The 25,035-nt window shown below is 43.8% G+C and overlaps 1 protein-coding gene across 8 annotated transcripts in view; it reads left to right on the top strand.

Annotated features, from left to right (window-relative positions):
* Nucleotides 1-24,410, top strand: part of NUMB (NUMB endocytic adaptor protein) — a 336,147-nt gene extending 311,737 nt beyond the window's left edge. For 6 of the 8 annotated variants that reach the window (XM_078659507.1, XM_078659504.1, XM_078659509.1 and 3 more), the window contains 2 exons: nt 4,046-4,195; nt 22,726-24,410. In XM_078659507.1, the coding sequence (XP_078515633.1) occupies nt 4,046-4,195; nt 22,726-23,435 (860 nt within the window). In that variant the 3' untranslated portion in view covers nt 23,436-24,410. The remainder of the gene's footprint in view (nt 1-4,045; nt 4,196-22,725) is intronic. The other 2 variants (XM_078659511.1, XM_078659510.1) reach the window with 1 other exon arrangement.
* Nucleotides 24,411-25,035: the final 625 nt, after the last annotated feature.

Raw genomic sequence — 25,035 nt, 5'->3', positions numbered from 1 at the left:
CATCCTGTTGGTAAAGCATGCCAGGTGGAGTAGGCGGGCTCTGCAGTGGGATCTGCATCAAAGAAATCTCACCAACTCGGTCCAGATCTCGGAAGGAACTATGAGCGATCTGCAGTGTTGGTTGATGAACCGCAATTGGGTCACCGGCAGACCCATCTCCCTTCCCCAACCAGAGATCACAGTTGTGACAAATGCGTCTCTTCTGGGATGGGGCGGCCATCTGGGAGAGGTGGGGATCAGGGGACACTGGTCCCTGGTGGAGTGGGGGCACCACATACATTTTTTGGAGCTTCGAGCGATTCAATTGGCATTGAAAGCATTCCTTCCCTCTGTCAAGCGGAAGTTAGTGCAGGTGTTCATGGACAACACCCCCACCATGTGGTACTGCAACAAGCAGGGCGGGTGGGTTTGTGGACCCTTTGTTGAGAGGCCCTGTGTTTCTGGACATGCCTGGAACAGCAGAGCATAACTCTGGTGGTTCAGCACCTGACAGGTTCTCTGAACACCAGGGCGGACAAACTCAGCCGTTGATTCCTAGCGGATCACAAATGGCATCTCCATTCAGAGGTGGCGCAAGGTCTCTTTTAGCAGTGGGGAGAACCTTGGTTAGATTTGTTTGCCTCCAAAGAGAACGTGCAGTTTCGGCAATACCACACGCTGGAGTTTCCAAGGCGGCTATCGCTTGGCAATGCATTTCTTCACGAGTGGAGCTCAGACGTCCTTTACGCCTTTCCGCCCATACTACTCCTGCCCAGGGTTCTGAAGAAAATCAGGAACAACCAGGCCCAAGTCATTCTTGTGGCTCCGGACTTGGGCAGTAGAGTCTGGTATCCAGAGCTTCTGAAGATGAACATCGATCCTCCGATCAGACCTCTTTAGGAGGATCTTCTGTTGCAGCAGCAGGGGAGGGTTCTCCACCCAAACCTGTCAACTCTGCACCTCCATGTGTGGTGATTGAGTGGCGGCAGTTGATGGATTTTGACCTTCCTCCCAAAGTATGTAACATTATTTTGGCGGCCTGGCGGCCCTCCACTAAGATTGTATATGCCTGCCGTTGGCAGAAATTTGTATTATACTGCAACAAAAGGTCTATTGACCCTCTTTCTTCTTCTCTTTCAACTGTTCTATTCATTTTAACCCTTGCCCAATGTGGCTTTGCTTTGGGAAATCTCATGGGTCATCTTTCTGCTCTGTCTGTCTGCTTTTCTATGGCTGCCAGACCAACCTCTCTCTTAAGGTCTCTGATTGTAAATAGGTTTTTAAAGGGGCTGGCGCACTTGTTTCTGCCCATGCCCTTTGTTATGCTGCAGGAGGACCTTAATTTGGTCCTTACTTATCTTATGTGAGCTCTCTTTGAGTCTTTACACAACTGTCCCCTCCGGCTGCTTACCTTAAAGACAGCCTTTTTAGTGGCGATTACATCTGCCTGGAGGGTGAGTGAACTGCAGGCATTAACTTGCACGCCTTCCTACATGATTTCGTTTCCAGACAAAGTGGTGCTGCGCACATGTGCTTCATTCTTGCCAAATGTTGTGACCCCATTCCATCTGGGTCAATCCATCACGCTGCCCACCTTCTTTGCTCCCCCCCCATCCCTCTAAGGAAGAGAAGCCTCTCCACAGCCTAGACCCTAAAAGAGCGTTCTTGTTCTACCATGACCGCACAAGAGTTCCAGGTGGACGACCAACTCTTTTTGGGGTACGTGGGAACTAAGAAGGGATGGGCAGTGTGGAAAAGGTCTATCTCTCGCTGGGTCGTTCGCTGCATTCAGATTTGCTATCCCTTGCTAAGAAGCAGCCCACTGAGGGATTAAGGGTCCATTCCACCAGGGGGAAGACTGCGACTATGCCCTTGGCTCGGAGTGTCCCAGTCCTTGACATCAGTCAGGTGGCAATGTGGGCATCCTTGCACACGTTTGCCAAGCACTACTGCCTGGACAATCCTGTCCGTAGGGACGGGCATTTTGCCCGTTCGGTTCTGAAGGACTTCCTAGTAGGAGGTATTGGTCCACAACCCACCGCCGGGATGGTATGGCTTGGGAATCAAATTCAATGGGAAGAAATCCACAGCTAGAAGTCTCTATCAGATGAACAAGTTACTTACCTTCGGTAGCGCATTATCTAGTAGAGACTAGCTGCAGATTCCTTACAGCCTTACCCATACCTCTCCGCTTTGTGGACTGATTTTATTAGGGCTAGGGTTACTCCCCTTTTCAGTTCCCTAGTTTGCACACATTTGTCATTTACTTGGTGGCTCTGCGCTTCTGGCTTGGGAAAAACGAAAGGTATTGACATCCGTGCGCCTGGGTGATGCCTATATAGGTACCGCAACATCCTAACCGATACTACCGACGACATCACGCGGAACCGAATGGAGCCACCCGACGGCGAACGCGAGGGGTATTGCTCAGCAAAAGTTTCTGGATCCAGCCTGACACCTGGTAAATTCAAAGGTAAGGAATCTGCAGCTATATAGTCTCTACCAGATAATGTGTTACAGAAGGTAAGTAACTTGTTCATCATGCTGTGACATGCATTAGACAGGTACTGAATGGCCATCTTAGTACGTTACTTGTAGTGTTCTAGTAGTGACAGCAGCAAACCCAGTGACTCCTGTTTGTACCAATGGATGTTGATCATTTTGGCCCCTTTGGACTGAATTCCCAGGAATTTCATTAGCTGGTCTTCACTCTTATTTTCTTTTGAAAAGTTGTGATTTTCATCCCAGTGGCACTCCGCAAGAAAGTATATCTAATCCTGAGCTGCTTGGTGGAAGAAGCACAGGCCTTTGGACATAAAGTTATCTTCAGAACCTTAAATCTAGACGTTTTACTCAAGTGTATTTGATTTTTTTTTTTAAATGTAGATTTAGCAATAACACTGCGACCGTAATCAAGCAGGGGTCTAGTTAGGACTACATTTTCTACCTACGTGAGCTTTTTGTTTATAGCTTTTCCATCGCCCGGCCTTTTTAGTTATCTGCTGAATCCACTTTTGTGATGTTTCTTGCCTCGGGTTTACATGGAACAATCGTATCTGAGGTCGACCAGGTGGATAAAATAGGATTTATTAAATTCAGGAGTCTAGTGCCTCACGGAGGATTGATTCACTTCATTTATTCGTTTCATGTGTACTAAAAGTTGTATTTTATTTACAACAATGTCTTAATAATGCTGTCATTACGAGTGGTGGGGGCGTGAAGATAATCACTCTAACCACTCTTGATTGTAGAACGGAAGGCGATACACATTGCTGATGGACATTTGCGGATAACTCATGCACCCGGAACAGAGGGAATTCTAGCGGGGATTGTATCTAATACTGTAGACCATGCACATAAAAGCTGTCATATTATGTGTGTTTATTGCTGGTTATCAGATTCATGAAAAAAATAAAAATATTAAAAAAAGAATGCCGTTGTATTGGTACTTTGCCTGCCAGTCGAGGTTTAAAGGCCTCCTTTATGGTATACAATAGAGTTCACCTAATCAGCTGGTATATGGGTATATATCCTTACCATTCTGTTATCCTCCTTCCTGTTCCACAGCATGTGAATTTGGACCATTGTAAGAGCTAGATATACCTTGCTTTAAGCAGTAAAAGGGAACTAAAACAGCTAGACTGTTTGGACTCCACTTCCAGTTCATGCTATGGTTTCTAAATGCACATGCTTTTCCTTTAGATTAGTGGATTCTCTTGTTTGGCTGCATACTTCCTATTAACCTGCCTACATTTTGTTGCACCCAAAGTAGGGATGTGTAACTGCTTAACTTCTCCTCACTTTAAATGAAGCCATGCAATGATGATGGTAAGATTACATTTGCATAATGCGGTTTCTTTATCAGTCTTCATACTAATATGCTTTAGTTGCTTTACAGAATAATTTAATTGCAAACGTAATCGCCATGTTTGTCTTTTGTAAGCTTTTGTTTGGATGGTGTATAGAAAAAAGTCATGTGTTAACAAAACTAAATCTTTTTAGTGTTGCTTGTTTCGTAATACCAGGCATGAATTAACAGCTTTGATGTTGTCTGCTCCGATTTTAGTGAATGGTACTGCTTCTGCCTTCTCTTTGCCGCCAGCCCAGCCTGTTGTAGCACCAGCTGCAGCAATGCCTGTTCGTGAAACCAACCCCTGGGCTGGTGCCCCTGCTGCTCCCTCCCTTACTAACTCTGGAGCTGCAGTCACTCCTGCTGGTAAGACTGGGAAAGGCCTAATTATGTGGGTGGGGATTAGTAGTTTGCAGCCGAAACGATAGTAGAGATTTGAGCTTTTATAGTATCACATTGGTATTGTTCTACCTTTAGCCCTCTGCTAATTGTCAAATTGTCCCACCATGTAAAAGTCCGGTTGAACAGTTTTATATAAATGAAAAGGCTGTGCCCACCCCTGTACATACCATGTCTACACACACTTCTTCTGGGACCCTATGTGGAGTAGCATCTGTTTTCTTGTGTTTCCTGTCCTGGTGTGTGCAACATTCCTCAAGGTTTGTACTTTTTTACCAAGACCGGATTAAAGAAATTAATAATAATTGGTTATCATAGTAACTTCTTCCAGCCATGTAGACTTCCCCAATTCATAGGATACAGTATTAATGTGGCTACAAGTTCAAATGCTGGTATCTCAACCCTCTCAAAGGAGAACTATGTTGATTCTGTGATCCTTAGGCCGAGACTCTCTGAAGAACTTTTGGGTGGAGAACTATGTTTAGTGGGAACTAAACTTTTGTTCTTCGTGTGAGTCATTGTACCTGACTGTACTATACAATTAGAGCCAAACTTGGCTAAACATAATTGCCTTTATCTGCTTTCTCAGGCTACGTGAACGAGAGCTGTTCCTTTTGGGACCCAATCACGTTGTATTAGTACCTTTAATCTTTCATACCAGACAACTTGTTCACTCCACATCCTGTTACTATGGTTCCAGAAGAAAAGGGCATTGCTACCAAAAATAGAAACTTGGGTTATGGCTACTGTGTGGTTGGCTGGCCTAAGTCCAACACCACTAGAACTTTTTACTGCAATCACTGTATCACTGTGCTTCCAGTGGATCGGTTGTTTGAGTATAGCACCATCTAATGACCCAGTGCCATCATTTAAAAGATAACTCCTGTGATTCATGAGTCTTTGTCTAAATTGTTCAGATGAGTCTATTTTGAGCCACTTGACCTAGACAGATATAGCAGGATAGAGAGAGGGAGCAGTTCTTACTCTTTTCTTTCCCCTTCATGTCCTAAGTGACTCGTAAAAAGAATAAGGTAAAAAAAAATGGTATATGGTTCGATCAAGACCTTGCATTCAAACATCAAGTTTGATGTAGTCCAGAATACCAGTCTCCAAGTTATGAGACTTGGAGGTGTTCTCACCTTTCTCCACCAGAGTTACAGGTTTGACCATATATGAGTCCTAATTCTGCACGCACTACTGTAACACACACTACTTTGAGGCACTGAAAAGTTCCTGCATAGTGAAGTGCGTGGGGGCAGCCCTTTCATGATTGTGCTCAATACATGAATAGCTGGATCCCTTGGTACTGATTCTTGTTAGACCAGGAGGGACGCACGAAGCGATGGTAGAGGACGACTGCCCTTACCGAGATTGAGGTGGCATGAGCAGAACTGTGGCAACATACCCATTTTGTGTTCAGTAGTGAACAGTAGTGTGAACAAACCTATTTACCCGTGTCACTGGAATGTGGCCTCTTGTCCAACTCATGTAAAGTTCACTGGTGATTTACTTCTCGCACTTGGCCTACATGGGTATGTGTAGCTCCAGACTTCTTGTGATACTTTCATGCGCATGACGGTATGCATGTGCGTGCCTGGGAATGTCCCATAACATGGAGCCATTTTGGAAGCCCAGGCTGTGCACAATGGAGTCTTGATTGAGAGGAAGGTTTGGGCCTTTGAACCATATGGGGCATATTTCAGTGGAGGCTGACAGCCAAGTGTGATCCCTGGTTACTTCCGTAGGAACCACTCCTGCAGTAACAGACTGTCCCTTTGTCCAAAGACAATGCAGGGGAGAGAGAGGACTTCAGAGGAGCGGACATCCCATCCTAAATTTCAAAGCAAGACACTAAATCACATGTGTCTAGATTTGGACTGTAGAGATTGGAGCATGAGTCCCACACTTGGTTTAACAGCACTGATCATCATGAGAAAGGCCCTAATCACCACTTCAAGCTGCTACAACCAAGACAGCGGTCTGCCAGTCTTCCAGTTATGTGAGGTACCATCACCCTTGAGCCAGGAACACTTGCGCTGTGCTTAGAGCACCAGGCTTCTGCTTCATACCAAGACCAGTGTGACCTCTGATGAGGAGGAGAGAGCCTGGAAGGAGCGAGGCCCAGCAAAGATTCTGGCAAGTGGATCTTCATGAGCAGAGGAGGAAGTGCCCTTCCCAGGCTTGTCCAGTGTTGCGAGATAGAAGTCTGTTCTCTTGTGGAAGTTGGTAACTCCTGCCGGGCTATGTGAAGTTGCAGGCCTTCACCCAATGTCACTGATCTCATTGGAGTTGATGCACATGTCTGTGGCTCTTGTATAGCAAGGTGGAGGGATACTGAGACTGTTGGGGCTGCAGCCTGTGTTGGAGGAGTGCCCGTGACAAGCAGAAGGACTCAAGAGCAAGACCAGAAGCTTCAAACCCTAAAGCATTCTTTCTGGGATTTTCCCTCTAAAAATGACAAAGCTGGTCTTGTTTCACTCTTGCACCTCCCCGCCTATATTGAGGGAGATCATTTTTCACCTGCATGCTGTTACTACTTTTTTCCCTCTTCAGTACATTTCCTCTCCTGGCGCTGTGGTTTGGCCAAGTGACATGTTGTTGCATTATAAGTTTAAATAAGTCCCCTCCACCCAGACCAACTCCTTTACCTCTCCCCGCTAGCTAAACACGCAAAGTAGAGTTGGATGTCTTGATTCCTTCAATCTTGGCACTATTATTTTCCTCAGCTAAGACTAATGTGGCTTAGTCCTTTAGCATCTTTTTCTGGATTACAGGATAACATTATTTTAAGTGCATTTATGTATTTTTTGGATATGTCTCCTGTAGATTGGTCAGGTAATTCTGTGTTAAAATAAGAAGCCCTCCTGAAGCAGGTAAGTTAAATTGCACTGAGTATTCGCTGAGGAAGAATGTAAACTAGTCTTATTCCTGCAAGCATTCTTCAATTTTTGAAAGTTTTCTTCCCCTGTTTTTAAATCTATGTAGCTTCATTTTGTTTTGTTTGACATCTTAAGATGTAATATTCCGTTATCAAAAAGCCACTTATGACGTGAACATATACCCTCGGAGGAGGAGGTCAAGGCAGCAGAATGTGTGAATATGTGCTGTATGTGCTGCTGTACATCACATGCTGTGAACACTCTTAGTGCTGGATGACCAGAACACATTCATTTAAAAATACATCAAGAATTTGACAGATGACATGAAGAAAGCATCCCTTTGTTGACCATGTCGTATCTGAAGTGTCAGATGAGCTTGGAGAGTAGTGTTGTATTTGAATGTCTCATGGGGAGAGTATGGAGAACACCCATTTACATTTTGCTCTTTCTAGAATAGTAAATTTCTGTGGTGAAACCAGCATCGGTCTGTAATGTTTGCTTACGGAGAGACTAAAGTGAGGCTGTTAGTATTCTTTCTAATGATTTTGGACCCAAAAACTATTCTGCACCAAAGAGACAAATGCTAGGTGTACTACTTTGCAACGCAGCACTAGGGCTGTACTTCGCTTTCGTTTGTCCTGATCATCAAAAGGCTCGGTTCAGACAACAGGCCAGTCCTTGAGGTCATCTGGACGACCACCAGGAGAGGACTCCCTTTTGTATCTCCTCTAATGACTCTATCTCCCGGGCCCCCACCGAAACATGCACCCAGTACTAATAACAGCTTCAGGTTTGGCGGCAGTCACCGAGGACCGACCTTTAGTCGCAGAGCTACGAAAAAAGCTGGTCACAGGAATGAGAGTCTTTCCTCTGGAGACCAACCTCCGATAGAGGCTCTGCCCCAAGCAAGCAAAATTTCCTAGAGTCCATGCCTTTCCCAATCAACCACCTACAAAAAAAGCAGTCATTGGTTCCGCCCACATGAGTGGAAACGGTTTGATGCCGATTGGCCTGGGCACCAAATTTGAATCCGAAATATCCTTCAACTCTGGGATCCAAAGAGGGTGATCATCTAGATCATAGGTGAAAGACAACATATATTGCTCCTATAATTAGACTTGTAATATAAGATATCATTGGATATATTGTAGCATGATCCCCTTCCAACCCCACAGACAAATATAATCTTGTGTTTAAGGAAGTTGTATCTGAGGATACAAGGGCAAAATCCATCCTAAAGTGTGAAGGCAGCACCACTTGTGCCTCAAACAGTTGATCCACACACACACCACCTCAGTCGCTTCCCACCCATCCCATTCTGTTTAGCAGCTCCTACAAGGATATCATTGCAGATCCATTGCCAATTAATGAGGTTCCAGGACGTGCCGAACAGCAGAGTGATCCCTGGTATGATTTTGATGTAGTTTCCCAGGAGCACACTTCCTTACATCCATATCCAGTGAGAGCTTCACCACTGTATGAAAATTCCTCTTTATATTGTGTACCAAAAAGAGGTATACCATGCAAACAGCCAGGTATTCCCTTACTAGTGGACAGGGGCTTGCTCTAGCAATCCCAATGTGCTCTTTTAGGGGGTAGTGTGGTTGAGCAGCCTTAGGCTTACCAGAGAGGAGCGTTAGACATCTGCAAATAAACATAATAATCAATAAATAATGCAAACTACTCAATAATGAAATCCACACTAATTTATGAAAATAACACATATCTTTATATGTGTTTAGAAACCAGAATTAATACGATCAGGTAAGTAAAAATTTTTAAGAGAAAAACTTTTGCTTTTAAAAAGCTAACACTGCATTTTTTAGAAGATGCAATGTCCTCCTATGGGAGGAAACACAAGTATGGCATTCAGGTACAGCACAGCAACTTACAAGACTAATCTCCTAGACTTAAGGTGAGTATTGGGCAAGGTCCAAGGCAGCCCCAACAGGTCACCTCAGGCGGCACTGAGGCAACCAGGTACAGAGGAGCTTTTCAGCATTAGATGCCCAATGTTATCCGGAGGGATCAGGGGGGTCGGGGAGGAGGGGGCTAAAGGGGGGTGTGTCGGTCTGGTTGAAAGGAGGCTGCAGCCTTGGACTGGGAAGCCAGACGGTCGGCACCACATGGGGGGGGCTCAGGACTCGCAATGCTTAGGAAAGTGTGGACACCTTTGCTCCTCTTCTCCATGGGACAGGGGCGACAGGTGCAGATGTGTCTTGAAGTATAGGATTTTCGTCACCGGGGTAACACTTCAGCTCGAGCTAGGCAGCACAAATGCAGTCGTACTTTCCACTGTAGGGTTTTGGCAGACCGGAGGCCTCTCTGGTCTCTTTGGGTGCCTGCAGGGTGCAGTGAAACAGCTCTGCTGGTCCATGGGAGTTCTTGAGTCTTGGCAAAAGTGCTGGCTGTCCTCCCAGTCCTTTGGAGGCATAGCAACTTGCAGGATGAGCCGACTCTGGTGCAATCGTCAGGAACAGCCGACAGGCCGGCAGGGTTTTCTCCAAGTCAGTTGCTTCTTCCACAATTCTTGCTTTTCGGGGACCTTCAGTCCTTCTTCTTTTGGTTGGCACGATCCGATTTTCTGGTGCCAGGTCTCCCCTAAATACTGAATTTAGGGGTGATCGGGGAGAGTAGGGTATTAGCCAATGGACTACTTACCCCTGGGGGTCACTATGCCCCCAATAAGACCACTTCCTGAGGCCAGTTGGCGTAACCCTGTCCCATAGATTCAAAATTTGCTATCAACAAGATGGTCATTTCTGAAAAATCGGATCCACTTCAGGTAGCCCTGTTCAGGGGTGGTGCTCGTCTGAGGATGGACACACCTGTCTTGCCTAGCTAATTTCCTCCCCTGTCCAGGTGTCGAAGGGCTGTAGACAAAGGGGTCAGTTTCCTCTCCTGTGAGAGAAGCCAGATTCACATACCAAAGTCAGGGGGCCTCTTTGAAGCTCCCCGGCCCTGGAATGCTAATCCGAAGGCCATCCTGTGGGCAGGGGTGCAAAGCACCCCCTACTCGAGCAGACTTGATTTATGGCCCCCGGTGAGCAAAGGCCCCTCACCCTTGTGGATCAGTAACTTGTCTCGGGTGACAAGCTGGTAAGAACCAGTTAGTCAACACACCAGTGGCTCGTAGAGTTTCTGGGGCCACCGACCTCTGAGGTGCACTCTAGGTGCATGTGTTACTAAACCCGGCACTGGCATCAGTATGGGTTTATTAATATGGGATATCTGATACCAAATATCCCTATTGTCGTGGAAGCCATCATGTAGCTGGGGAACTAGTTTTCACCGGTGTCCAGCACATGCTTTTAAAATGGCTTCCCTAATCACTCATACTGACAGTAATGGAAATGACCAGTATGGGAGCATATCTGCTCGGACAGTTAGGCCCTCACATGTAGTTGAGTGCACCCTGCCTTAAGTCTGAAATACCTGCTGTAGGGGCGTCTTACCTATACTGCATGCAGCGTCTACAGGCATGGCACACAGGCTGTGTGCCATGTGTTTTCACTTTTGTTCTCACCAAGACAATCAGCCTGCAGTGGCAGTTTGCATTAGCTTCATAAGGGATCCCTTAGCGTAACACAATTTGGGCTGACGCCCATGGGGACCCTCTTTAGTATACCTCAGGCCCTAGGGGTACCATTTAATAAGGACTTAGAAGGTGCTAAAGGGATCTTCAATTAGGGCAAACAACTGCACAGTTTTGGAAAAGAGATCTGGCACGGGGAGCTGGTTAGCAGGAACCCAGGGCTCTTCCAGTCGAAATCACATAAAATACCAGGCTGGGGGGGCCATGTAAAAAAAGGCAAATTCCTACAACCAACAAACAATACATCTGCATATCACACAGTCCTTGTTGGGGCTGGAGAAAATCATTGAGTGTCAATGCATTTATATGTAGATCAGGTGTCTCAGAGTAGCTCATGAGCTACTAGGAGCTATCCAGCTACCTGTGAGTAGCTTTCCTGTGTACAGGCCAGCCTACTAATATAGAAACTTTTGCTTGGTTGTATTATTGTTTGAATACCAAATTTAAAACGCATGCGTTTGACCAAAAATATGTGTATTTTCTGAACTCATAAGCTGCTGATTGGTGAAAAATAGTTAAATTTTCACATGAATGTAAAGATATTATTTGAGTTAGAGAGATTTATTACTCATTATATCCTTGATGCCACAGGGATTGCAGCTATGGCTGTTATGCATTACCCATGTAGATGCATTGCAAATCGATAGTGCTCTTTATTTTACTGTTGATAACCCTGCCTAATACACTGATGTGATCACTGCTGACAATCTTTGATCGGGTGGTCACTATCAGATTACAAACATTAGTAGCTCTGGATGAATATTCGTAAGAGGTCACATACCTTCATACTCACGGGGAGGGGGGGTCCATATTGCAGGGAAATAGCACTCCTACAGGGCGACTCTACACCACCAGAATAAGAAAGCTAACACACTGCTGCAGCTGGAACGATCATGACACTAGTCGTTCAACACGATGATAGTGGTGCATTGCACATACAAGTGGCTTTTCTATCTAGCTATGGCAGCGAATAAATGAAAGCACTGCTACAACACCCCTTGCAAACAAGCGTAAAAAAAGAGAATAACTTGATGCAAGAATGCATGGGACGCTGAGCAGCTTCAGCATCTAGGCAGGTATAATTTAGCACACTACTCACATGAATACATGCATGGTTAAGAGTCCCATTTAATGGACAAATCCGGTTTGGGCTACAAGTCAATGAGATGATTGAGAAAGTAAAAAAGATAGATACTGCTAAAGCCATTGTATTTTGCAGCACCAGCCAGGGTTATGTAGGCCTCAAGTACATGGAACAGCAAAAGGGGAATCTTTCACCGCAAGGCAGCACTAAAAATACAGCAGCCCTTTCAGGAGCAGGGCCAGCGTCTATCCAATCATAGACCGTATCAAAGAGGTGGGTTCAGAGGCAATGGCCACACCAATGGTAGTGGTGCACAGAGTAGTGACCTTCATGTTCTCAACCTTTACATAACATGTGTATTTGTAAAGCGCACGCTCACCACTACAGGTACCTTGGCACTGAATAACAGATGTTTGTTGTTACCCAACTTAATGGTACTAATTTTATCGACTTCAGCAGGATGAAAGGCTGAGTGTACCTGCCAGGATTTGAACCTGTGACCACGAGGCCGAACACAGGCCCCTGTAGTAGACACATTAGTCCACTGAGCCACCAGACCCGACAACTCATTAAGTCATATTAAAATTTACATTTTGTGGGATGTCTTCTCCCTGATCCAAGTGGGGGGGATTACATTGAGGCCCTCAACCTCAATCAAGGGTGCCTTTTTCCATATACCTATTTATCCTGCTCTCCGCTAGTTCCTCAGATTAATGCCATGTGGTAGTCATTATCATGCTAGTTAAAGTACGGCCATTTGGGGGTGACAACAATCCACAGATAATTCAGAAAATCTCCTGGCTGTTATGGCAGTACATTTATGGTGCCATTAGATGCATGTGCTTCCGCACCTTGACAATTTGCTGGTGAAAGGGAGCAGTCATGCACAATGCCCGATACAAATGCAAGAACCATTCCACTCCTTTACAAACTTGATTTCATCATAAATGCTAAATAATCCCAACCGGCAAAGCCTACTCAAGCAATGAGAGAGCGATTGCATTTCAAAGGCTGCTTCCCCTTTATCAAACATCGCTACATCTGACAATGCGGGCACTAATGAAACTGGTACTTATAATGGTGTTGTGCATTGCATTAGTACCAAATGCAAGGTTGCCTATGTATCACCTTTTGGATGTCTTGCAAGACAGTGATCACAAGTGACTGAGAAATTGGAGTCCCTAGTGTTGGTGGAGCTCAAATGGGGGAGTCAAAAGAACATGTTACTAGTGGGTTGTTCCTTTACCTAGCTACACGTGCAAGTGATCCTCAAGGCAGAAGTATCCCTCATAGGCTGAGAAATGTACTTGAAACCTTAACTGTTCAAGGCTAATGGTCACCACAGGAGCAACTTCTTCACATTAATGTGCTGGAGTTGATGGCAGTGCAACTAGCCCTTCGTGCTTTTGAAAAACAGATTTGCAACAAAATAGTGTTTGTTTACAGAGAGCATTGGCATCTATGCATTCTCTTCAGAAGCAGGAGGCACACACTTGATACGGCTATCGTATCTGGAATTGTTCTGCTACGTTCGACACCAAGTACATCTGGAACACCTTCCAGGAGTGGACAAGTACGTTGTAGATCGCTTCAACAGGAACTTTCAACAAACACATGAGTGGGAAATCAACAATCTGGTGCTCAACTGTTCTTTCCAATATTGAAGCACAAAAACAGTTGATCTGTTTTCAACATATGACAATGCAAAATGCCAATACTTTGCATCCAGATACCTTCCCACATAGTCTTTTCGGCAATGCCCTTTGGATCAAGTGTTCAAGGACATTTAGTTACATTTCACCGCAATACCAATGTTTCCTTTTATTATTAGAACAATACAAATGTCAGTGTAAATTATCCTCATCTCCACCCTAGGCCCAAAAGGCATGGTACTCTGTTCTTGTGGAAATGTTAGTCCACCTTCATGAGAATTGCAACTGCACCCAGATCTGCAGGCAACATTATTGTATGCCAATCTGTGGGAACCTAGTCTTGCAATTTGGGACCACAGATCTTAGCATTTGCATAGCTACATAGCTCTGCGGTGTGTATCGAAATGGTATTAGAGGCTAGAAAAACAACCATTGGGCATGTTATACAACCATATGGAAACATTTTGTATATTACTGTTGCGTATTACATTTACAGAAATCAGGCTGGTCTACAAATCAGTATGCATACACCTAGCAGAGATAACTGTCTACTTGCAAAACAGACATCAGTTTTTAATTTTTTTATTTCAGTAGTCCTAACCATTAACCATCATGGAAGGTTTTAAAAGGCTGATACCACAAACCTTACTGCTTATTCCTTCCTGGAATCTAAACATTGTCGTCACTCGGTTTATGGTGGCCACCCTTTAGCTTTTGTGTCGATCGCAGTTCCTTTCTTGGTCAGTGGTTTTTGTAGTGACAGTCACATCCTTACACAAAGTCGGTGAGCCATAAGCCTTTTCAGTTGAAGAACTTTCAAACAGGTACATAAAGCCAGAATTGTGCTTAGAACGCATCCTTCATTTCTTATCAAAGATAGTGTTGCCCTTTCATGTTACTCAGTCAATTGAGTTATATTCTTTTTTCCCTCAACCACAATAGTTTGTGCAAAGAACTGCATATACTTTAGATGCCAGCACGTTTTAAATTTCAGTACAACGTCGAATCACAAATCCAAACAATTGTTTATTGCATTTGCACAACCACACCTCGGGAAACCAATCTAATAAGCAGGTTTTGCCAGGTGACTTGTAAGGTGTATCCATCAATGTTATGCACACATCCTACTTATAAGAAAGGTGATTCAATGACCTTTGGAAGTTATAATCCATTAGCCGACATTTGCAGAGCTGCAACCTGGTCATCCATTCACACACCACCAAGCATGACTAGAAGTACATGGTGGTCAGAACTTACTTGAAACGTTGTTTCAGACATCTGCTTTTGCTTGCTAACCATCTTTTTAGGGAAGTACTGCGTTCATTCATGTAATCTACAGTAGTACATGCTTCAAACGGAAACACTACTTACCTGTAGCATTCAGTTTGCTGCGAGTCGTGCTGTAAATTCCCATTTTCCCTGACCCCCAAAGTGGAAACTGACATATAGCAGTGTGTGTGGAACTATATTCTTTTTCTTTCTCTAGTTTATAGACAGCTTAATGCCTTGCATCTCAACACGAACTCTTACCCAAAAAGGAAAAACATAGTCTAAGGGGGACTCTGTGTCGTGGTGCATTTTTGGTATCATGGAGGTAACCTGAGCCACCTCAAAGACAGAACTTTCTATAAACAAAAAGAATGTCCAAGTACAACACTAGATGGCAGGGTTGTGTACATCATGTAAATCTGCAGCACTCCAAGCTCATTTCCTCATGTATTGATTTTTTCCTAATAGTATTGGGTGAACTGGTGACTCTCCTTCCAAGGCAGATTTTCTTTGTCTAAGTGAAAGCCGTGGAGAGGATCGTTACTCAGATCAGAACAAGCTTTATTCGATTAAAAAACTTAAATCATAAAAGCATGATACATAAAAGAATAAAAAAACATGTATTTTCAAATCCATTGTCAAGTTTAAGAAAGCACATTCATGGGTTAAAAAAATTCATCACATCAAGGTTATATTTACTTAATAAAAACCATACATACGTAAGAATAGTGACATCCATGTAGCGAATAAAAACTTAGGGGTTTACATTGATTTTCGACTTCTAATCACACCCTTCAGGTATTTTGCTAGACATTCAAAGAAGATTTCTTGATCTAAAATTTGTAAAGCCGACATTGTCTAAGACCCAACTACTTCAATATTGGAAAGATCCATTTTCTGCGCAAGAAGTAATACAATTTGCAGAAGAACAAGACATGTATGGTAGACTGAGAGGAGATATCGTCACAAGGGCAATGGTCTAGGAGCAGAGACAGATCAATCATGTTAGGAAACGTAATTACTCTAAAAAACGTACCTAAGTGTAAATGAGTTTGCAGCATCCTGTCGTAACTCCCCTTCACAGTTAAAAGATGAGGTTGAAGCCCTGGGTAAACTGAATATTCTGGATCAATGTGAAACACCAAAAGATTCAATTATCATCTCCCAGGCTTGTCCCTTTTCAGTTTTGTCCCAAACTTCAGTTGTCCATTTTGTTTTCTGCTGCACTAGGAAAAAGAAAAGGGCTTGCTCTCCTGAACCATGGAAAGAGGCAATATTTCATAGGACACTTAGTGTATAAAGCCTTTCCAAGGAGAAGTCTACCACAACTAGATGAAAGCTGTTTTGGACTCCGATCCCACCAACATCAACTGCGGAGTGCCCCAAGGCTCATCACTAAGCCCTACGCTCTTCAACATCTACATGGCCCCCCTCACCGCCATAGTCCGACAGCATGGGCTCAGCATCGTATCTTACGCAGACGACACCCAGCTCATCCTCTCACTCACAAAGAATCCCGAAGACACCAGACTCTGCTTCCAGGAGAGAATGAGGAATGTGGCAATCTGGATGAACAACAGCTGCCCTAAGCTCAATTCAGTGAAAACCGAGGTCCTCATCCTCTGACCCTGCACCTCCGCCTGGGACAACACCTGGTGACCCTCCGCCCTCAGGACCCCACCCACTCCTACAGACCACGCACGCAACCTCGGCATCATCCTCGACTCTTCCCTCGCCATGAACCGCCAGGTCAACGCCGTCGCTTCCACTAGCTTCTACTGCCTGCGCATCCTCCGCAAGACCTTCAAATGGACCCCCTCCCGGACTGCAGGAAGACCGTCACCCATGTGCTCATAACCAGCAGACTGGACTACGGTAATGCCCTATATGCTGGAATCAACAGATCTCTCCTACACAGACTCCAAACCATCCAAAATGCCGCCTCCGGACTCGTCCTCGGGACTCCACGCCACGAACACATGACCCAACACCTACAAGACCTCCACTGGCACAGTGTTGAGAAGAGGGTCCCCTTCAAACACCTCACCCACGCCTACAAATCCATCAACATCGGCCCCAAATACCTCAACGAGAGACTATCCTTCCACATACCCAAGAGGAACCTCCGCTCCCCCGACCTCGCCCTGGCAGAGGTCCCCCTGCATCCACAGAAGTAGAACAGGCGAGAGAACCTTCTCCTACATCGCAGCCAAGACCTGGAACGAGCTCCCCGTGAACATCAGTCGCTCTCCAACCCTCCGCACCTTCAGGAAGGACCTCAAGACCTGGCTCTTGGACTGATCTGGAGCTCCCCACCCCCAGCGCCTTGAGACCCTCGCGAGTGAGTAGTGCGCTTTATAAGCCCCTGATTGATTGATTGAAGCTATTCTGGATATTATTTTGGTGCAGCCCCTCGGTGTGAAAATACTGGACAGATATTTGAAACTTGACCCAGAAGTGATTAGCAAGTTTAGGGATATTATAGAGAAGTGGCTGTTATTAGCGATATCCATGACACAGCTTCTCGACAGGCGCGTAACACCCCGTCAGCCCACGGGGAACAGAGGGGGACCCAAACGATCCATGGGCCCCCATGCAGTCCAAGGCCATTGAGTATTTGTGATATATGGGAGACTCTGGGGGGCCCTCATCACATTCCGCAGAAGATCTCTACCATTTGTGTAATGCCACTGCTTCGAGAGTCTCAGCCTTACTATTCCTTGGTATATTAAACAAAGCTGTCACCTTCCACCAATGAGAAACGCCATGTTGGTACACAGTGATTATCCATGGGCAAGACACGGGACACATTGGAATGTTTAACTCCTCTTTAATGGGTACATGCTTCCATTAACAGGGTCGTTAAGTATTTACTTCTAGGTTACCAATGAAAGGTTGATGACTCCTAGCTTTTGGATCATCTGGAGGAAGGCAGCGTTTGCAAATGGTGAATGTATGAGTACCTCTTAGAGATTTAGCACTATATAATAAAGAGCAATTCCCTTCTTCTGTTAGCTACTGTTTCAAGTATCTTCAAATTAACTAACCCAAGGGTAAAGAACCTGGAAGTTCACTTGTATCAGCTGCTACCGATGACACCTATGATCTGTAGAACCATGTAATGATGAAGTCTCTGTATGAAAAACTGACCGGTTATTAATGTGCACAGATCACTATAACAGATAAGACCTAATGGTAGCCTTTCTGGAGAAAATCTGGCCTTACTGTGTGACACTGTACAAGAGTCCCAAACAAAGGAATAGGATTCATGTGCAACACAACTAGTTTTTAGTGATGCCCAAAAATGCCAGCAAATATTTAGATGCTATTTAGAGCATCTACAATTATATATTGGAGATTTACCAGCAATCGTTTTGTCACTAGGAAGTTATTTAGAATTTTTTTTTTTTTTTAAGTATAGGGCACATCAGTAAGCGGCTGCTTTTTCTCATCTCAAGAAATCTTATCTGAATGTACTTTATAACGGAGGAAAGGCCACCCTCGTTCTGGTGGATACTCTTAGTCCTCACAGGCCTTCCTCCTCCCCATTCAGTGGAGTGGACAGGGTCCAAGTTAGGTGTGCAGTCCTCTACTGCTGATCAACCTCTGAGGTTGCATCAGAGTTTGATAAGAAAGCTGGTATGATGATGCGCTTTTAAAGGCATTGTGATGCCACCATGGAGCCCAATGGTGCCACCTGTCGGTGCACTGCAGCAAGTGCTGGGAAATATGCAGATCTGGTCTGGCGCCTGGGGAACCTCAAAAGATTAACAGTCTGCTGTTATATATACTATCTACCTGAAAGGTTATAAGGGAAGGTAAGAAAATTGTTCTTCAGGAGCGTAGCCAGAAAAAGACTAAGAGATGCTTTCCTTTCTGGAAAGCCTTTTGTGTACAAATCACATGCTCCCACATTGAAGATAAGGTTTACAATATAGCTCATGGTGATGTGGTGGACAGCTGTGTTGGTTATGATTGATGCCAGAAGGGGCTGTTCAGCTGCAATAAGCATGGAGAAATCGCCCAAAAATACATAAAATGAATCCAGCTTTTTTGTAGCACAGGTGAGTTTAGATCAGGACAGATGTACTAGAGTAGTTGATCGGGGTGGAACCCGATTGGATCAGTTAGTAGCGCATTGAGTAAAGTAAAAACTGAATGCGGTGCCCAAGTTTGGTGTCTAAGGTAAAACAAGCATTTGCAATGCAATAGGTCTCGCATTAATTAAGTTTGAGCTATTGGCATTGCTAAATATTGCAACACCAATTGTAACAAAAGTCTATTAATTGTAGGCCATAAAAATGTGTATTTATTTTTGTAGCAATGGTGGCATGCTGCGTTCTAGATGAATATGTTTAAAAGTAAAGTGCACCGTACTGCGATTGCTACAATAGTTAATTGTGGATGCGTTAACAATTGATGTGTGCACTGATGGCTGGTGGTGTGTGTGCCTGGTGGAAGTGTGCACTGCCGGCTCGTGGTGTGTGCGCGCCTGGCGGAAGCGTGCACTGACGGCTGGTGATGTGTGTGTGCCTGGTGAAAGCGTGCACTGACGGCTGGTGGTGTTTGCCTGGTGAAAGCATGCCCTGACAGCTTGTGGTGTCTGTGCCTGGTGAAAGTGTGCACTGACTGTGTGCTTGTGTGTGGTTGTGGTTTGTGGTGTGTGGTTGTGGTGTGTGGTTGTGGTGTGTGTGTGTGTGTGTGTGTGTGGTTGGTGGTTGTGTGTGGTTGTGTGTGTGTGTGTGTGTGTGTGGTTGTGTGTGGTGTGTGTGTGTGTGTGTGTGTGTGGTTGTGTGTGTGTGTGGTTGTGTGGTTGTGTGTGTGTGGTTGTGTGTGTGTGGTTGTGTGTGTGTGTGTGTGTGGTTGTGTGGTTGTGTGTGTGTGGTTGTGGTTTTGTGTGGTTGTGGGTGTGGTTGTGTGGTTGGTGTTGTGTGGGTGGTGTGTGGTTGTATGTGTGGTTGTGGTTGTGTGTGTGGGTGGTTTGGTGTGGTTGGGTGTGCCCAGTCGATGTATTGTTGAACATGCTGGTTTGCCAGTGACTCATTTGCTTGCAAAGGCACCCAAATGACCGTATGTCTTTTCAGCAACCGTCCCAAGTGACAGCGGTCCATAAGCCTTCTCCTGCAGCCCGCAAGCTGTATGGCCAGGGTTTGCCAGGGTGCAGATATTGAGATTTTGAAGGTAGCCTTACGAAATGTGGGTATAGTGACAAATACATTTGGATGTGTATGTAATTAGACAGTACTTGTGTCCTGTTTGGACTGTAACATATTACATATTTCCCTTTAATATGGATACAGTATACTTTTCTATTTTATAAACATCTAAGCTGCTGTCGCTCAGTTTCAATCTGCTTCAGGAAAGAAGCCAACGCTCGTTCTGCTTGAGATCAGTTTGGTACCAAACTTAGTTTACAATCAAGTTTTACAACATGTATGGACTACCCAGCCTTTTATCCTTGTAGTGTCGATAACCTGTTTTAGTTGATCAATACTTTATGCGCTGAAAAGAGGCATGGTTAAAATTTAACACAGCGCCATTGTGCAGAGCCACTCAGTGATTCATCTTTATTTTGCTTATATGCTTTAAAACTACAGCACCAAAACAGCTAATAAAAGCACAAGTAATTTTCTGCTGGGTACAAGCACAGCGTGCGATGTAATTTGAGCCTGAGGCTGCTCTCTGGTGGGGTAGAGGGAGGGGCAGATGTGAGAGGTGCATGACAACAATGGATGCAGGAAAAGCAGATGGCCGCGCGTGCACACGCACTCATGCTTGTAGCCAGCAAGCAAAGACTGGGTAGCACGTTTGAGATCCCCTTTAAACAAGGTTTTAAGCAAGAAGACGAATCAAGGCAATGCCAGCATAACCAAACTGAGTTCCATCTTTTGGATGGCTAGAAGGTTGGTTGCTTAGCACTAAGCATGGGAAGAAGTGGTAAGGTTTATCAAGCTTAGGCCATTGTTGTTTCTGTGATGTAATTTTTAAATATACACAGATCACACCATCCCTTGAGCCTTTCTGGGATTTGATATGCAAAGCCCTTGACCGCAAGCTGTATTTCCAGTTTCGGGTGGGAACGTTGCCGATCAATTCCTTTACTGCAAAATGGACAAAGTCTTCTACTTCCAAGTGTCCCTTTTGCCCTGATCAGGTTGAGAGTATTGGCCACATATTTTTTGCTTGCCCAGCATATCGATTGCCGCGACTAAAATGGCTACAACCAATTTGTAAAACTTTAAATTGTGTGGAGAATCGCACTGCCCTGTTGAAATTACGCGACATGCGCAATGAAAAATCTGTGATTTGTGTTGCTAAATTTCTGGGGTGGATGTGGCTGATACGTGTAAAGAACGTGTAACCCTGCATCAACTTGTTTTTTAACTTGTTTTAAATTTTGTATGCTGCCCTTGGGCATTTTCTTGTTTTATAGTTGGGGTTCCTTGAAATATGTAAAAATGTCGATATTTCGTAAATGTTTTTATTCTGTGGTCTTTTATGAATTTTATTCGAAATAAAGACTTATGAACTTGAAATATACACAGAGATGTAGAACGCTCCACGTGCTATGATCCCACCCACTTTCGTGAATGGTCTGAATCTTTAAATGATCATTTTTAGGTGTCCTCTCAATTAATAATCTTCGGTTTACCTGTGCTGCAAAACAGCCTCAGTAACATCGCATCACATGTTAAAATGAACTGTATGTGGAATCTGTACAGCTCACAATCTGCCATTAGTATGCGGGGAACAGGGGGCACCAATTCAGACACATTGGCATGGGGGCACGAGTGTGCAGAATTTCTGCACATCACACGAGGTGACACAGAATTAGTACTTAAAAGGTAACTCTAAAAAGCAACATACTATTAACATTTCTGCAACATTTTAGATATCTTAAGCACTTAAACATATGTCTGATTCTTCCTTGCCTATAAAGGATTTCTGATCGTGCTTTACTGAAAAGCTAGACTGTCACTGTTGTACCTATATCACTCTTGCAACAAGAACCACATTTAACGAATGTCTTAATCCTATTGTTGCAGATACTCTGTAACAAAAGAGGTACTGTACTGTTTTATAAGCTACATTAAAAACTCAATTTCAAACGTAAGCTTTGTCGGGCTAAATGCAAAGAAATTACAGCGGAAAATCTGGCAAGGCAAACCAGAGAGAGGACACACACGAACAAGCAGGAAGTGGGATAAGGGAGGGGGTGGCAAATGGTGAGCACTTTTGCGGCCGCTTTGAAGTTCTCAGTGGCCGCGCGGCTCACTGAGAACATCAAAGCGGCCGCGAAAGTGCTCCCAAAGGCTGCAGGCTGACAAATGGTGCACGCGCCCGGCGCACATGCACTGTACCTCATCCTCCTGCAGCCTTTGGGAGCACTTTTGAAAGCCCCTTACTTAATTCTCGCAGAGCAACGGATGTGTGTTGGCTCAGCGAGACCTAAAAAGGGTAACAGTAACAAACAATTTGAGAAACCGTGCTCTCAGTCGAAGAGCTAGGGGCACAGAAAATAAATAACCATTAGCCCCACAGGAATGCAATATTACTGGAACACAATATTACTGGAACACAAAATGGAAAGCTGAAGGCTAAATGGGGCAAGTAAACTGACCACCCTGGCCTGCCGATCCTAATCTAACGCGAACTTCTGAGTTTCTATGTGCATCAAATTTATTTGTGATCTACAGTGTGATAGATTTTTAGAATCATATTATCTACTGAAAAAATAGAATTTAGATGAATAATATGAAGCATTTTTAAATTGTAAAGAGGAACATTCAGGAGAGAAAATTTAGGTTTTGCCTTTGTTTTATTCATTCTATTCAATTGAATGGGCAGAATGTGAGGGGCAGTAAAAGGAAAGCTAATGTATTAAACCTTGGTACTTTCTTGCAAACTCAAATGTTAATTTGATTGTACATTAACAGATGTTGATAAGGTTTAAAGCTCTCATTAAAGTACTCAATGATTTAATAGTTACTACGTGTTTTTGTTTTTTTTGCTTTCAGGTACTGACTGGGGCACTGCCTCTAGCACAGTTACATCTGTTCCCAATTCAAATCACAAGCGTACTCCCTCAGAAGCGGACCGTTGGCTGGATGAGGTAGCAAAAACGGTGAGGGCTCAACAGTCACCTGTACCATTCTTGGCACCACAGCCCTTACCCCATCCCTCGCCTGCTGCCCCACAGCCAGTGCATCCGTATCCAGTGAACACATATATCACTTCACAAACAGTGCCCATGCCTGTCACAGTGGTGCAAGCAATGCCACCTGCCTTTGTTCAGCAACCATATACAGTAATAAATGGAATGACCTATCCAGCCGCAAGTGTTCCCGTTGTTGGAATTACTCCTTCGCAGATGGTGGCCAATGTATTTGGTTCAGCAAGCCATTCACAGGTGTCCCATCCCCATCACTCTCCAGGGCTGGTCAAACAGCAGACATTCCCACGCTATGAACCTAGCAGCAGTAATAATGCTAGTCCTTTCTTTAAACCTGCTGTTCAGCACCCCAATGGTTCAGCTGCATTTAATGGTGTAGATACCAGTAAATGGGCTGTTGGGGACAAGTTCCAGGGTTCTACTCCTGCTCAGAAGGTTGATCCATTTGAAGCCCAGTGGGTTGCTCTAGAAAGCAAGTCAAAGCAACGCACTAATCCTTCTCCAACAAATCCCTTCTCCAGTGACCTACAAAAAACATTTGAGATTGAACTTTAATTTATCCTATGCCTTTTGCTGATTTTATTGGGGATTAAAGTTTCTTGTGTGGTAATCAGCCCATTTCATTCAAACTAAAAAAACATTTGAATCTCTAAATGAGCATGTCACACTGCCATTCCTACAGGATTAATTAAAAAATTTGCAAGCAAAAATTCCTACTCTTGGTGTAGTGACGAACAAGTGTCTCACGAACCTGTGTGCCTGTTTAACAAGGGAATCTAAATCACATGAGAGACAATGTAAAAAGAGGAACTTTGAAGTCATGAATGCCGCCTGCCTTTGCTTCCAGAGACACTTGCAAAATAATCCTGGACACACCAGTGGAAGTCCTGAACTGCTCAGCAATGCTGCATTTCTGAGAATGTTGAGCTTCCATTATGACTGCGAAAAAATATTATATGTAAATATATAAATTTTAAAAATTAAGCCAAAATCTTTATTTTTATGCATTTAGAATATTTTAAATAGTACAGAGTATTACAAGTTGTATTGTATGAGCTGTAAGTAATCTTGCCAAAGGTGAAAAAAACCCAGAGGATATTGACGTTTGTTGTAAGAAATTGTACATAAGAGTGATTTATTGTCGATTCTTATTGTTAGTGAAAACTGGACCGGAGAGGGAGTGGCGTATAATAGAGAGGCTGTCCTTGCCTTGTTGCTCTTGTATTGCCTTCACTTTATTGTAAGTAGCACATTGCAACAACAATCATGACCAAGAAAAGTTACTGTATTGTCGTTTAAGTAAAATAAAATTAAAGAGCAGTATTGATATGGTTTGGAACCATGAAGAAATTATATTGTCCTTTTCTAAAAATGGAGTCAACCTAAATATTAATTAGAAATATATCTATAAATGTATTTTTCTCTTTATATGTTGTATTTTCTTGCTCTTGAAATGCATCAGTTTTTAACACTAAAGTGATCTGCAGTGAGTGTAACCTTAAGTATAAATACAGAGAAAGAGACAATCTAGGACTGTTTCATGTCTTTTTAATGTGGTCTGAAATTCATTATTGTAAAGTTTTCTTATTACTCAAGTAGCATTTCTTGTTTCTGCTCACGAAATCTAGAGGATTGTACTTGAATTTGGCCAGAATTAGTAAGGTATTGTCCTGTAACTTCAGTTTGCGTGATTGCAACTCAGATACATTTCCAAGACATTGAGCTTTCTTTGGCAAGCAAGTATAGCAAAGCCCATGCTTTGCTGATGAATCTTTCAAAAGTCAATGTAGCAGACCACTGTTACAGGTAACAGCCATGCGTGTTCTGTCTTTAAAAGGTAAAGTACTTTTTTATGAAATAAAAGCAAATAAATAAATGTTATCTTGAAAGGATGATACTATTGTTAGGTTTTTGCATATTTTTAGTTATCTTTAAAGACCACATAGATTCATTTTCAAGTTTTGCTTTCAGCTGTTATTCAAAGAAATTATCTGCAAGAAAGAGTAATATATATGTAATATATATATATAGTTTTTCTAATGTCATTCCTATGTCCTAGCCCACTCATTCTTAAAATGTGCTTACCTTATAAACCTACTGCAGGCCGGCTTTTATTGCTGTTCAGTAGAGATTTGTGCACCTGGTACCACACACT

This window comes from Lissotriton helveticus, chromosome 9, assembly GCF_964261635.1.
Source record: "Lissotriton helveticus chromosome 9, aLisHel1.1, whole genome shotgun sequence".
NCBI lineage: Eukaryota > Metazoa > Chordata > Amphibia > Caudata > Salamandridae > Lissotriton > Lissotriton helveticus.
The sequence above is the reverse complement of the archived record's forward strand: the minus strand, read 5'-3'. Positions and strand labels throughout refer to the sequence as shown.